Raw genomic sequence first — 13,464 nt, forward strand, 5'->3', positions numbered from 1 at the left:
TCCTCTCAAATATGGTTGGGTTTTTTTGTTGTTTTTGTTTTTGTTTTGGTAAAGGAGACATCTATTTTTTCCTTGAAATTATATAAATATTTTATTTTTTGAAGTTAATGAAATAAAATCAACTGTTATTCCCCACCCCCACTGTCTTTCTCCCAACCTTTGGCTCCTGGACAACAAAGGTTAAGGCAATACTAACCCTTAAAAATTCTTCTTTAAAAAACAATAAGCACGGAGGAAAAAACCTATCAGAAAGGATTGAGTCGTATTCCAGTCCCTAAAGGAGAGAATGGATTCACTTTTGCCCACATCAAAGCATCGTTCAATGAGATAGTGGATTTTCCATCTTCAAGGAAAAACACAGGGCCCTGCACAGAGTGACAGTTGAGAAAAAAAGATGAGATTATAAATTCACAGCATGTTTTTAAACCTTGAGAAACAGATCACTCCAATATAAAAATACTGGTGATATTTTTACATACGAGAAAAAATAGGTTATTTGAACTGCTACCACATAAGGAAACAAAAATATTTCAACATTACGCTCTGATGTCTTTAAAAATGGGATTTAGTTTTATGACTTGAATTCGCGGAAAACAGTAGTACCATCAACGAAAATAGGTATTGTTAATCATTGAATTACCAGAAAGTTAACATTTTATAAAGTCATATAGGCCTAGTAATAGACTTAAGTGTACTTCACTATTTTAACATATAGCGTCATTGGCACAGCTGGGGAAATTACTGAAGCCAGAAACTTTAAACCAGTTCTCCAGAGAAGAAAAAAAATCACTTTCTGTATATGTGTATATAATTTAAGATCATATTAATTGTGATCTACTACCATGTTTATAATTTAGTCACATCAGTTATTTTGTGGGTATAGGTAGTTCTAAAGATCTAAATATAAAAAATTCTGAAGGTTCAATCTGTATTTCCAAGCTCTTACAAGGCAAAAACATGATTTAAAAAGAATATTTTATAAATCATGTTCTAAAGCTATCAGGGTATCAGGGTCTTTTTTTTTTTTTTTTAACATGGTTCCAAATGATACAGCTTTTTGTTAGCAAATTATTTCTAGATATTTTTAGATATACCAAGTTGCTTGAAATTTCACTGTTACAACCACTTCACTGTTAAAACCACACTATACTGATTTTCTGTTGAAATTCATTAAGTATCCTGGAAGGGAGGGACTTCATCCAGATTAGTCATTTCTGCCTTAGGATATCTGAGATAATTAGGATCATTTCTTAACCCCTGGGAACGAAGAGGTTAGACAGCATAGATATTAGGTCATTTGGCTATCTCAGAAACTGAGGAGGAGCAGGAGAACAAGAGAGCACCAAGTGCTACTGATGGAAATGGCTCAGAGAGGCAGTGAGTGGCACTGAAGATACATTCTAGAATTACAAAGTGTATTTTTCTCTTAACTATAAGTTATTGAATTTACTGTTTGGGTTCTTTTTCTCTGAATATAAGTGGATAGTAAACATACATACAACTAAGTACCCCGTCTATCTTTTTGGAATATATTGCTGCATTCTGAAGACCTAGTCTGCAGTATCAAGCCAGCTATGGTGAGGGTGTGCATTCGTAACAAGCTATCTAACTTATTTTGAGTGATTGTATAAAAAAAATCTTTCTCTACTAGCATGGCATGTCAGTATTTGAAATGTACTAGAAAAGTCAATATTAAAATAGATTACATTAGGAAAAGAATCAACTAAGTAAAATGTGTATAATACTAGGAGGTGGGATTCTTTTAGGCTAATCTGTCATCTCAATTAGCATTTCATGGGGATTCAGCTTTGTTTACTTTATGGAGACTCCTACTCCTGGTCCTGGCTTTTGGATAATGAAGACTTCTCTATTTTCTAAAGATAATGGCACCCCTGGGTCACACTAGGAGACTCTAGCATCATTCATCATCATTAACTGACTTTACATTAGGGACCATTCCTTGGGAGTTAGTCTTCTCTCACGATGGATCCCAATGATTTTTAACTGCTGAAAAGTTCAGTGAATCAATGTAAGATGCATGACATACCAGTATTTTATTATACAGCTGTCAGTTGTTATTTTCTTTGTATTTATAAAATACAAATGGAGACTATAAGGTGAACCTATTGTGATATAATAATGTATAACTGTTGATTGTGCTTTGTTTCTCTTATTTAATTTCTCCAAGGATATGATCTGTATTTTAAAACATTTGTTATTAAGTATACACATCATTTGTTTCTAAGTATATCTATTACATGAATTGCTTTTATAATAATGGTATGAACACTGTATGGATTTATTTTAGAGAGAGGCAGGCTATAGTAACTATAAAAGCAGTAACGGTGATATTTTCTCATTAGGCCTCAGGCCTCTTTATAAGTACTACTTTTATTCAGATTATACTTATTTAAGGTCACACTTCAAAATATAATGAAACACATAAAAATTTGGAAATTCACAATTTATACCAAACATGAAGGTTGTACCTGAATTTTTTGTCCTGTAAGACAAGAGATGTGCGTATCGGAATGACTTGGGAGATTTGATCCAGTGACATAATCTGGTCCAATAACTCCTTTGAGTGGATCATCTTTTACTCTCTTTAGCAAAGTAGCATAAACCATTCTTTGTGAATCTGACGGGGGTGTATATGGAGAGTCTTCCAACGATCTACATTTTCAACACATGTTATATTTTCATTTTTGTGGAATCACAGAATTAGTAAAGGTTTAGGTTAGAAACAGTCCCAGATGATTAGTTACTCTCTATAAGTAATTAGTTACTCTCTAGTTAGTAATTAGTTACTCTCTATAATATAAATCAACTAGACTTAATTTATTGTAAACCAGAGGACTTGAAAAGGGCAGGAAAGAAAAACATTGCAAATAATTACTGAATATATGCCAAACAAATCAAAACTCATTGTTCTGCTAAAGTAAACAAGACTATACACATTAAAAAAGTTTTTTTGTAAAGTTACACCTTCTGAATTCCAATTTTCATATTCACTCACCTGCTGCTAAACTGTGTACAAGATCTCCAAGCATCCAATTCCTCAGAAAGGTGTTCAATTTTTAAAGGCACTGACACCTCCCGACGTTTTAATAGCTGACTGAAAATGTGAAGAAGAAATTAACATCTGACAGCAAAGACTAAGCTATCCAAAAAGCAAGTAAGCCTTAAATAATGCAATTTTAGGCTTAAAAAAGGATATTCAAAACTACTTCTATGCACTGCTGTGCACAGACTTGTGAATATGTGTGTGTGTGTGTGTGTATACACACACACACACACACACACACATATATATATGGTTAGGCTGTCTGTGTAGAAACAAGCTTTCCTGTGATGCCTTATAGCTTCAGTTCTACAATTCTGTAGTTTTAGGTGGCAGCTGCTGCACACGGGGCAGAAGTTAGGAAAGAGAAAGCTTTGTTTTTCTCAGAATTCTCTGTGCCACATAAAGGGTACTTAGAAAAATTGCTGACCCAGAGTGTCAGCATTTCTAGGAGTAAACTACTATAATTTAGCGAACTAGTAGACTTGGACTTTTTTTTAATGTAAGGTGCTGTGGATTTTTTGAGCATAACGAGTTTTAGCATAATGAATGGAATTCAGCAAGCTGTTAGGAAATACAGGAGTTTGGCAGGCAGGTTATGCATGAATATAGTGAGTTGCCTACTACTCACGAATCCCCTTTCTTTCTACTGTAGAGACTGGAAATCTAAAACCCCAGTTTCTCATGTCCTTTTAAAAGTAGGGTTACACAGTTCTGGCCAGAGACATCAGGCAGACACACCTGAGAGGACTCTGCTTCCTGACCCACAAGGTGTTGCCAGGAGAAAGCCTCTTGTGATCTCTGTCACCTTCCCCTCTCCCCCCCCCCCAGATTTATTTATTTATTTGTTTATTTATTTAATGCATAGAAGAACTGGGGTGTAGGTCAGAGGTATAGGGGGTCAGGGGATTCACCAGACACAAAGTGGGGAGCAGAACAGGCAGATCTACTGAAATACATGGCTGAGGGGAGCAGCAGGCAAGGCAGGAGAGGTCTGCCGCACCATGTGGGTAGCTCCCTGGCTGGGGATCTAACTCAGGCCACAGCAGTAGTGACAGTGCTGAGACTTAACCCCTACACCACTAGAGAGGAGCCACCTTTCCCTCTCTAACCTGCTTAGAATGTAGACACAATAGAGAACTAGACACTATCCCGCAACTATGAGAAACTAAAACGAAAGAAGGTAAATCAGATTCAAAAGAAGGGAAGAATCCAGGCCCTTCCTGGAATCAGTGAACACCTGTATTTGACAGTCCTGAAAGGCCTATCTGAAGTGCCTTTGACATAAAACCGATAAATTCTATGTGTTTAAGCTACAATTAGGATTTTTATTGTTTACAGCCTAATTCACTTCTAATTCATATAATTTACTATTGCTCTTTTATTATAAAGTACATACTAAATAGATAAATGCATGGACGCCTTTTAGGATACACTTAGAGTGGAGCCATCTTAGTAACAGGAATTTATCGGGTCTCATAATAGAAAAGAAACAGTTTTTACCTTGTGTATTCATAAAGCGCCGGAACAATACTTTGGTACTGTCTTCTGATAGCCAATAATGCACCAATATAACCATATATTATGAGCAATTCATTTCGAGCTCTAAAAGAAAATGTTTATTTTTTTAAAATAGTCCATAACCTTAGATATAGAATATTAATCTCATTTACTGTTATTGTACTGTGTCTCTGTCTTCTAAAGGATGATATTTATAACAAAAGAGGTTAAGAAAATTTTCTAAATTTGACATTTTCTAAACTTGAAGATGTTTGACTTATCAATCCTATTCAGACATTTGTGCTATAACATAAATTATTATGTTTAATAAAAGTATTTAATATTTAACTCTTGTCTTCTCTTTCCCTTTTCTGGCCTTCATTTAATTTCATTAATTTCAATACATATGGTCAGATTTTGGAATTTTTGATACATTATGTAAACTCTAGGAAAGGGTAATCAGTATCCACTGCATTTGCCAAGTTTCACAGGGTGCTGGATCTTTTTCCCCACATGGATATTGAAATAAAAATTGCCCAAAATCTCTATTACACAATATAGAGCATTTGTAACAGTGTCTGGGGACTTTAGTTATGTGGACAACAATGTTTCCTAAATGGCACTTGAATTCAGGGATGGTTTCTATAATTTGCCAGAACTTTCATTTTTTTTCTCCCCAAACTAGTATGCTTTGCACATGATAGACATTCTTAAAGACTTGAGGTCCAAAATCTTTGAATTAGCTCTGCTTGAATCAGCTGTACGTGTGTGTGTGTGTACATACACATATACAAACATAAGTTCATTAGATATTACTACATGAGATCACTAAGACATTATTTCTGTTTCAAATTGATCTTTGTAACTTTTCTCCAAGTGCAACTATCTGTCCAAGATGATTTTACTGTTTGAGCTGAACATCAAAAACAATATAGTCATTTTAAAACATTACATAGGTCAGTTATGTATTTTGGAGAGAAAGTACTCACTCAGTATATGTATGCAAGACTAATTTTTCAGTACGAATATAACTCAATAGGTCAAGAACAGGGTAAATGGCATCCAAAGTCCAATTTGAACTACTGATGTTTTCTGGTAAAATAAAACCAAATAAAAGATTCTCTAAACAACAGTTTTCAAACTTATTCCTCCAATTTTTAACTTTTATAATTAGTTCTCTCTGGTCAATCCTATCTACCTCTTGATTTTCTAGACCATAGTTTGCCTATTTACCTGCTCATGTCCTGCTACCATACAACCAGTTATCATTTCCTTTTTAAATTTAGGATGGTTATTGCTTGATGTTATGGCTAATTGTCAATATAAATGAAAAGATCAAATAGATGAGTAGATTTAAAATGCTAACTAGCAACTTACCTTTAATGAAATTGATACCAATAGGAAGCGCTTTTTCAGGTTCTTGACTTAGTAAGTAATACTTTATAGTTTCAAATAAATTGCCATCTGCATGGGCTGTCTCAGCCAACTTCATACATTCTTCTACTGAGGGAAGCTTACACTAGAACATAATTGGTTTGAAGACAATGTTACTAAAACTTAAAGGGATAAACAATAGTACTAGTACTAAATATTTTCAATATGCCAAGTAAGTATTCTTTTCTTATTAAAGTTGCTCTGTTCCCCGCTCTGTCTCTGGTGAATCCTCTCACCCTCCCACACAGCTGGCCTGTAACCCGGTTCTTGTATAAATAAATAAATCTTTAAAAAATAGATATAAATAAAATAATTTATATTAAGACTATGCATTGATAGAAATATCTTTGTCTAATAATAATCAATAGGATTATCAGCTAATGTGTCTGCAGTTTTTCATCACACAAAAAAGGAAGTAACTGTCCTGATTGTGTTACTGGAATTAGCAAAATACGTCACTTAGCAAAAAATCTGATATCGTCATGATTTTTGAAGTTTAAGTGTTAAAATTTGTTGGTTTGCTTCTAAGCAACACTTACAAATAATTGAGTGGTTTATCTCACTGGTACTTGGCAACCATTGAGATTGCACGTCTGCTGCAAACAAAAAATTTGTGTTGACTTCAAAGGATAAATAAAAGTAATTTCATGTTGAAAAATAAAATCCACCATAAGGTTATTAATCTCCTTTCCTATGACCTTTGTTACGCTCCTTCTCTTACTCCTTTTTACATCCCCTTAAGTTACTAAGATGATTTATTCTATTTATTAATGTATTCAAATAGTTTCCTATTTTTCTTTTAATATAAATTTTTCTTAAGATAGCACTGGTTTATAACACTGTACATGATTCACCCACCACCAAGCACCCATAGTCCTCCAAAAATTAGGTAAATTTAGCACTTTAGATCCCTCAACTTCCTTCTCTCTCAAAAAAACCCCCCAAATAAAAAAACCCCTAAATTTAAAGGAACTCTTATGTATGACACTGCATATTGTCCCCCATCTTTATTCACTAAATGCCAGTTACTTATTGAACAACTACTATGTGCTAGGTACTGGGTCTGGCTAAGTAGAAAAATGCTCGTTTCTTCAATTTGATATATGCTTAAAGAGTAAAGGGGATAAAAAATGGTTTCCACTGAAATTTCATTCTCAAAAGACTATAATAAGTAGAGTAAGATAATCATCTCTATAATTTTTGTCATACAGAAAAATTCTATATGCAATATAGGTTAGCACAATATCTGAACACATTTGAATTTTTAGTATCACTTGTGAAATTGCCCGTTAGTAACACCTTTACACACACTAGTCCTTCTAAAGAGTTATTTCTAAAGTCTAACTAGACAATCTAACTATAGCCTTTTAGAATGTGTGGTGAAAAGATTAGATGACTACTGTTCTTGCCTTTATCATTCATAGCTGTGTAAACACAGACAAGTCATTTAGCCTCTCTACCCCTTAATAATACCTACAACTTTTGTTTCAGAGGAAACATAAATGTACATTAAAATACAACACAATAACTTAAAGCATAATTGAAAAACTTGTTCCTGTTTCTTATGCATTTTAACTTCAATATAAAAATACTGTTTATCATGTTTATTAAAGCAGAGTTCATTTATGAAAGAATTCCAAGAATACAAAGTATATAAATACAAAGTTTACCCACTGATAACTTCAGTTATCTTCTCACAAAAATTTTCTCTTTTCTCTCTCTCTCTCTCTCTCTCCCCCCCCCACACACACACACACACTCACTCACTCACTCACATATACTCTTGGTCCACATCTATTAACACAGTACTCAGTAGGTATCTCTTGTTGAATGAATGGGACCACTTACCCAGTGGGGGAAATTGAAATATCAAGATTCATATAAGTGAAACAAAAGTATTATTTTGAGAATTAAAGATAAGAAAATATTTAACTTATATTTCATTTTTTCTTAAAAAAGCTATATTGATAATTTTAAATACAAAAACCATGTGTCATGCACGTACATAGTTTCATAATTTCCTTTTTATTTGTTTAATCACCATCTATCTATGTCAATAAAAACAGAGGCTCATGATCTGTTCAATGTATTAGTGGCACTGAAATATAGAAATGTGCTGCCATTTATATAAACAACCTATTGTAGGTTGTGAACATTTTGGTTGTTTTAACATGTAATCTTGGTACACAAATTCCTATATTCTGCAAAGGAGTATTGTTTTTAAAGCCCTTTAGAATTATGCATGTGAGTTTCCTCATACTTCATTCATTCTTCTAAAGATCTGAATTGTGTGCCTTTAAAAAATTAGTGTACATGCACTTTAGAGGCAAACTGGTATAGTGGAAGGAGCTTGGAAATTGGAGTTAGACTTACTGGAGTTCTCATTTCACCATTAATTAATATAGACAAGTTCCTTAATTTCTCTGAGTTTACTTTATTTGTAAAATAGGCATAACATCATCTACTTTTCAGGATTTCATGAGGATTGAGTAAAATACAAATCTATCTGAGCTTAACAAAAACTTAGTGTTATCACGCTCACTGCATTTATAAAATACCGAAAGGGATCCTGTAGCTGTTTCCCCATATGTGTCTCTATTTTCCCTAACCTTAAAATTAGTTAAATCCAAACTAGGTAGTTTAATATTGTCAGCATACCTTTTCATGAAGATCATTTATCTCTTCAGTACACCCTGGATAGAAAGCACAGAGTTTAACTAACTGTAGTTCATTATCAGGAGTCATCAGGAGAAGATCAGCTGCCAGATTCCTATTACCATAACAAAACAGAAACTTCAATGAAAAAGAATCTAAAAATAACATTTAGGACTATTTCAAAGGAAGAAGATTCTTATACTCCTTTCGCTTTTCTATTTACAGAACAGCACTAATTTCCTATTTAACTGAAACGTCTGTAAATGTAGATAACAAAAAAATAAAAGGCAAGAAGGAAAAATGTATTATGAAATTCCTATTTTTTAAAATCCATACTGTCTTTAAATATTTAGAATTCACTTTGTTATTACAGAATAAATTTTCACCTAATTACATAGTTTCATACACGTTCTTTAGAGAGAATTATAAAGCAAACTTTGTGAAGGATTTCTCTCATTTTATTCTGCTCACCTATAATGGGATGGTGTGTTAACCAGCTCATTAAAACCAATAGTATGCCTACAATATTGTAAGTTTAGAATATGCGATAGTACTTATAAAATACTTATACTTTGAGCAGAAATCAAAGATAAAAATGCAGTTTTCTGATTTATTCTTTAAATATTTAATGAGATAAATTATTCAAGGTTTTTAAAAATGAGGCATTAAAATTATATGGGCTTAACTTTACATTAAAATATTTTATAAATTCCTTTTTTAAAATCATAGGTGATAAGCCCTTTGATTGCATGCATCCTAACCAAGAACACACTAATTTTTAATGTGCTCAATTAGTTATCATTCAGTTTTCAATATTTTTGATATACACACATTCAGCATGCATACAGAACAGTCAGAATTCCAAATGTGAATTTATGAAGCTGTGTATTGTGGATACTGAGTAAAATCCAAATTTACCACCTTATTGAGGTTTTCAGCAAAATCTATATTGGCTATTTAAGTGCATAAATTATTTTTAGGAGCAGTAAGGTATACCTAATCAGGAATATAGCGGGTACAGGAAAGCAATAATGAAACTTGTGCTTGTCAAATTTTCTATCATAGGTACGTAGCTAGGTATTCGAATGGTTTTACAAGTTCAAATTTGAGTAACCCACCTGTTCTTGTTTAAAGAGTATGAATGACTTTATGTATTTTGGGATACCAACATTTAACAGTAGTTTTCCATAATGCCCATGAGAATTTAGAAATTATCATTTGCTTTTACAGTATATAAAATAGCTATGCTAAAATTCTATTTAACCTTCTACGAATTACAAACAAAATCTAACCTTCTTACTATAGAATTATACTCTGATACACTGGCAAAGCTAACTAATTTTATTGACTCCTTAGTCTCACTCACTATGGAAAATTCAGTATACCAAATGAAAGAATGCCAACCAAACTTTCTAAATGCTTAATTTGCTCTAACAGAACAGACATTTTAATTTGCTTCTCTGAGTTAGCTATTATTTTGTATTGTAGAAAGTCACAGCTCATTTATTATATTAGTTCTAAGTGTAAAATCCTGGGTGGTTTTTTACGTAGGCTATAGGAACCATTCTCATTTTGTAATTATGTTTTCTATGCTATAAACTATACAGATGAGTTGGTATTCTGGATGGCAACGGAACAAAAATAGTTAATGAACACTTCTTAATAAGAGTTGGTATTCTAATAATAAAATAAATATTTTTTGAATTAATCATTTTTCATAAAACTAGATAATACCTGTATCCAACAGATGGAAAGCTAAAGAGAGAATATGAATATAAATACCATAAATATGCAAGGAAAAACAAGTAAATTTTTGCCATGAATGTAAAAATATCTGGTCTTCTTGGTTTATAACATTATAAGCATTCTCTTGAAATTATTTATATATCTTAACTATTGTTTTAAATTTGTTGAGACCTATGAACAGCCATGGGAATTATAGATTTCCCCTGGAAAGAAACCTGATCAGCACCCTATATTCCAGAATTAGAACTTTCCCCTGGTTTCTGGTACATATATCTATAAATATAGAAAGGAAGGACTCTTGAGGGGAGATACAAGAAAACAGAATTTTGTTTTATAGTAAAAGTAACTGAAACATATAGTTATAGTAAAAGATTAAAAGATTTTAAACATCTTTTAAACGTAATATCTATTTCTGGTTTTTAGCCTTCACTTTTATAAATGAATGTCACTGAATTAGATTAGATGATGTCTTTCAGCATGGAATCAGGCACTTGTGAGAAATAATTTGAGTTACACCCATGCTTCGGGATAGTTCTAAGGAAAGTCACGGTAACTATGTAATTGACTACCACAGTATTATAGTTCTTGACAGGCGGGGTTTGGGGGGAAGCCAGGTACTCTTGGAGTATGGCTAGCATTAAATACATTTAATTCTAAGACTATGGTGGACTGCTACTACATTCTGGCAGGGGAAGGGATATGACTGTTAAGACAGGATAAAATTGAGAATAACTGAATTGAAAATAAAAATTTAGGAATAACAAAAATCAATAATTTTTAATTTCATTATATAAATATGATAGTTTTATTTTTCATTCTCATATTACCATTCCTCTCACAATCTTATGTTCTCCCAATACATATTTTATTAAATTCAACTTACAATATTGAAAAAATGCATTTATCATATAAAATAATTCTTTTAATTTTTAAATTCTTACCATGTTGGAATCATCATGCATTTTCTTGCCAATAACTCTAGGGCATAGTAGGTTGCTGGTGCTGCAGAGTCTCCTAGTACTGTGCCCACACAGACTGCCAGCTCCAGTTCATTCCCACGAATAAGGTATGCCATAGCAAGCTTGCTCAATAAGAAAATAATTACTTTGGTTTGAACTATGCTGGCTTGGATCGTCATTCCCACCAAGCTCATAAGGTCGATAAAGTAGCATTAACCTATAATCAATTATTCTTAAAATACTGACTGGAATATTCTTATAAAATATTTATGTAAGAGTAACTACAATTTTCAGGGCCTCCCCTGGTGGAGCAGCGGTTGAGCGCTGGGCTGCAAAGCTGCCCACAGCCACTGCAGCGCTGGTTCGATTCCCGGCCGCTGGCAAGGGTCTCACACGCTATGCAGACCTCTCCTGCCGCCCGCTGCTCCCCTCAGCAGTGTATTTCATCTGTCTGCCTGTTCTGTTCCTGCTCTGGCTCTGGTGAATTCTCTCACCCTCCCACACTTCTGACTGTAACCAGTGCTTGTATAAATAAATAAATAAATCTTGAAAAAAAAAAAAAAAAGAGTAACTACAATTTTCAGATGAGACCGGTGATAGAGAGACATGGGAAATTTTATAGGTCAGAATTTAAGAGTTTAGAGTTCTTACTCAAATTTTTATAATTAATTAATAAAAATCTCTTCAAAATCCTCAACATATCTTTTGGTCTCCCTGCAGAAAAAAAAATTCAACTTGTTAAAAGCTTCTTTAATACTGTAAATTGTACAATATCAATTATTTCCTAAAGCCAATATAGTAAGGATTCATGCAAGATAGAATCTATTTTTTTATTATTTTCCTTACTATATTAATGGATCTCATGGAAAATACCTTAAAAATATAACGTGACGTATATACATATATATAGTATTTATTCAAAAATAATTAAAAATAAGTGATTTTATTTGTATAAATTCTTATAATCCTAACAATTATGTAAGAAATAGATAAGGTAGATTTTCATTTCAGAGTTGAGTACATTTGAGACACAGAGAAGTTAAATGACTTGCCCCAAAACAGCATGTGACAAAAACAGGACTCAAAGTCCTATCTTCTGGGCCTCCACAAAGGGTTGAGCATTGCACTATGAAGCAATCCACAGTCTCTGCAGCATGAGTTCGATCCCCGGCCAGAGAGAAACCCACATGGCTCAGCAGACCTCTCCTGTCTCGCCCACTGTCCCCCTCGGCAGTGTATTTCGGTCCGTCTGCCTGTTCTGTTCCCCACTCTGTCTCTGGTGAATCCCCTCACCCCCCGCATCTCTGGCCTGTACCCCAGCTCTTGTATGCATAAATAAATAAATCTTTTTTTTAAAAAAGTCCTATCTTCTGAGTCCAAATCCAGTCATTTTTCCATTTGCCTCACTATATCGCTTCTCATATATAATGAAATGCTTAAGTCAGGTTATTACAAGTATGTACCCCAGGATAAGAAGGCACCCTAATTTTCCCTCTTGAATATAATGCATCTTAAGAGCTTTTCATTCAATGAAACCAATATGAAATGCTGTACCTCAACATTATCCACAGCGAGGTGGCAACAGGCAGCTAGCACTGCTCGACCATCCTGAAAATACCATTCTGCCAGCTCCTTACTGACTCTGTGCCGGAGTCTAGAAAGGAAAATGGTAACACAACAATTCCATCCTAAAAGTGAGTCAATACTCTTTCATTATAAGCTTATTACAGTATCAAACAGAATTTAATTGTATATACTTGATTTAGGTGTAAAGCCTGATTTTTTGGGAAAAAACATGTAAGTAAGTAGTCCTTCTCAATGAACTGATTAAGTCTCTTTTCTCCCACACCCAACTGTCAGAAGAAAAGCTTAATTTTCAAATTTTCCATCTTACATAGAATAATTTATGACTCAGCTACGGAGGCCTTAGAAGAATTACATCTGGCCTGAAAATTTAAAACATTTTGGATGTTAAAATCTTGAAAATGCCACATTCAGAAAGGGCAGAGAACAGCAGCAAAGAACTAGGAAAGATTCATTAGTCACAACACATTATTTAGTTAACATTTTATACATTTTAGCTTGATAAGTTAAAAAGTTTAAATATCC

At 33.4% G+C, this 13,464-nt stretch overlaps 1 protein-coding gene across 3 annotated transcripts in view; it reads right to left on the bottom strand.

Moving 5' to 3' along the window:
• Positions 1–245: 245 nt before the first annotated feature.
• WDR17 (WD repeat domain 17) overlaps positions 246–13,464 on the bottom strand; it is a gene marked incomplete at both ends in the record, with an annotated part of 62,078 nt that continues 48,859 nt past the window's right edge. For 2 of the 3 annotated variants that reach the window (XM_084231538.1, XM_084231536.1), the window contains 10 exons: positions 246–365; positions 2,490–2,673; positions 3,017–3,115; positions 4,565–4,666; positions 5,551–5,653; positions 5,939–6,080; positions 8,654–8,765; positions 10,385–10,405; positions 11,338–11,477; positions 12,910–13,009. In XM_084231538.1, the coding sequence (XP_084087664.1) occupies positions 246–365; positions 2,490–2,673; positions 3,017–3,115; positions 4,565–4,666; positions 5,551–5,653; positions 5,939–6,080; positions 8,654–8,765; positions 10,385–10,405; positions 11,338–11,477; positions 12,910–13,009 (1,123 nt within the window). The remainder of the gene's footprint in view (positions 366–2,489; positions 2,674–3,016; positions 3,116–4,564; positions 4,667–5,550; positions 5,654–5,938; positions 6,081–8,653; positions 8,766–10,384; positions 10,406–11,337; positions 11,478–12,909; positions 13,010–13,464) is intronic. The other variant, XM_084231537.1, reaches the window with a different exon arrangement.

This window comes from Talpa europaea, assembly GCF_964194135.1.
Source record: "Talpa europaea genome assembly, chromosome: 4".
Lineage (NCBI taxonomy): Eukaryota > Metazoa > Chordata > Mammalia > Eulipotyphla > Talpidae > Talpa > Talpa europaea.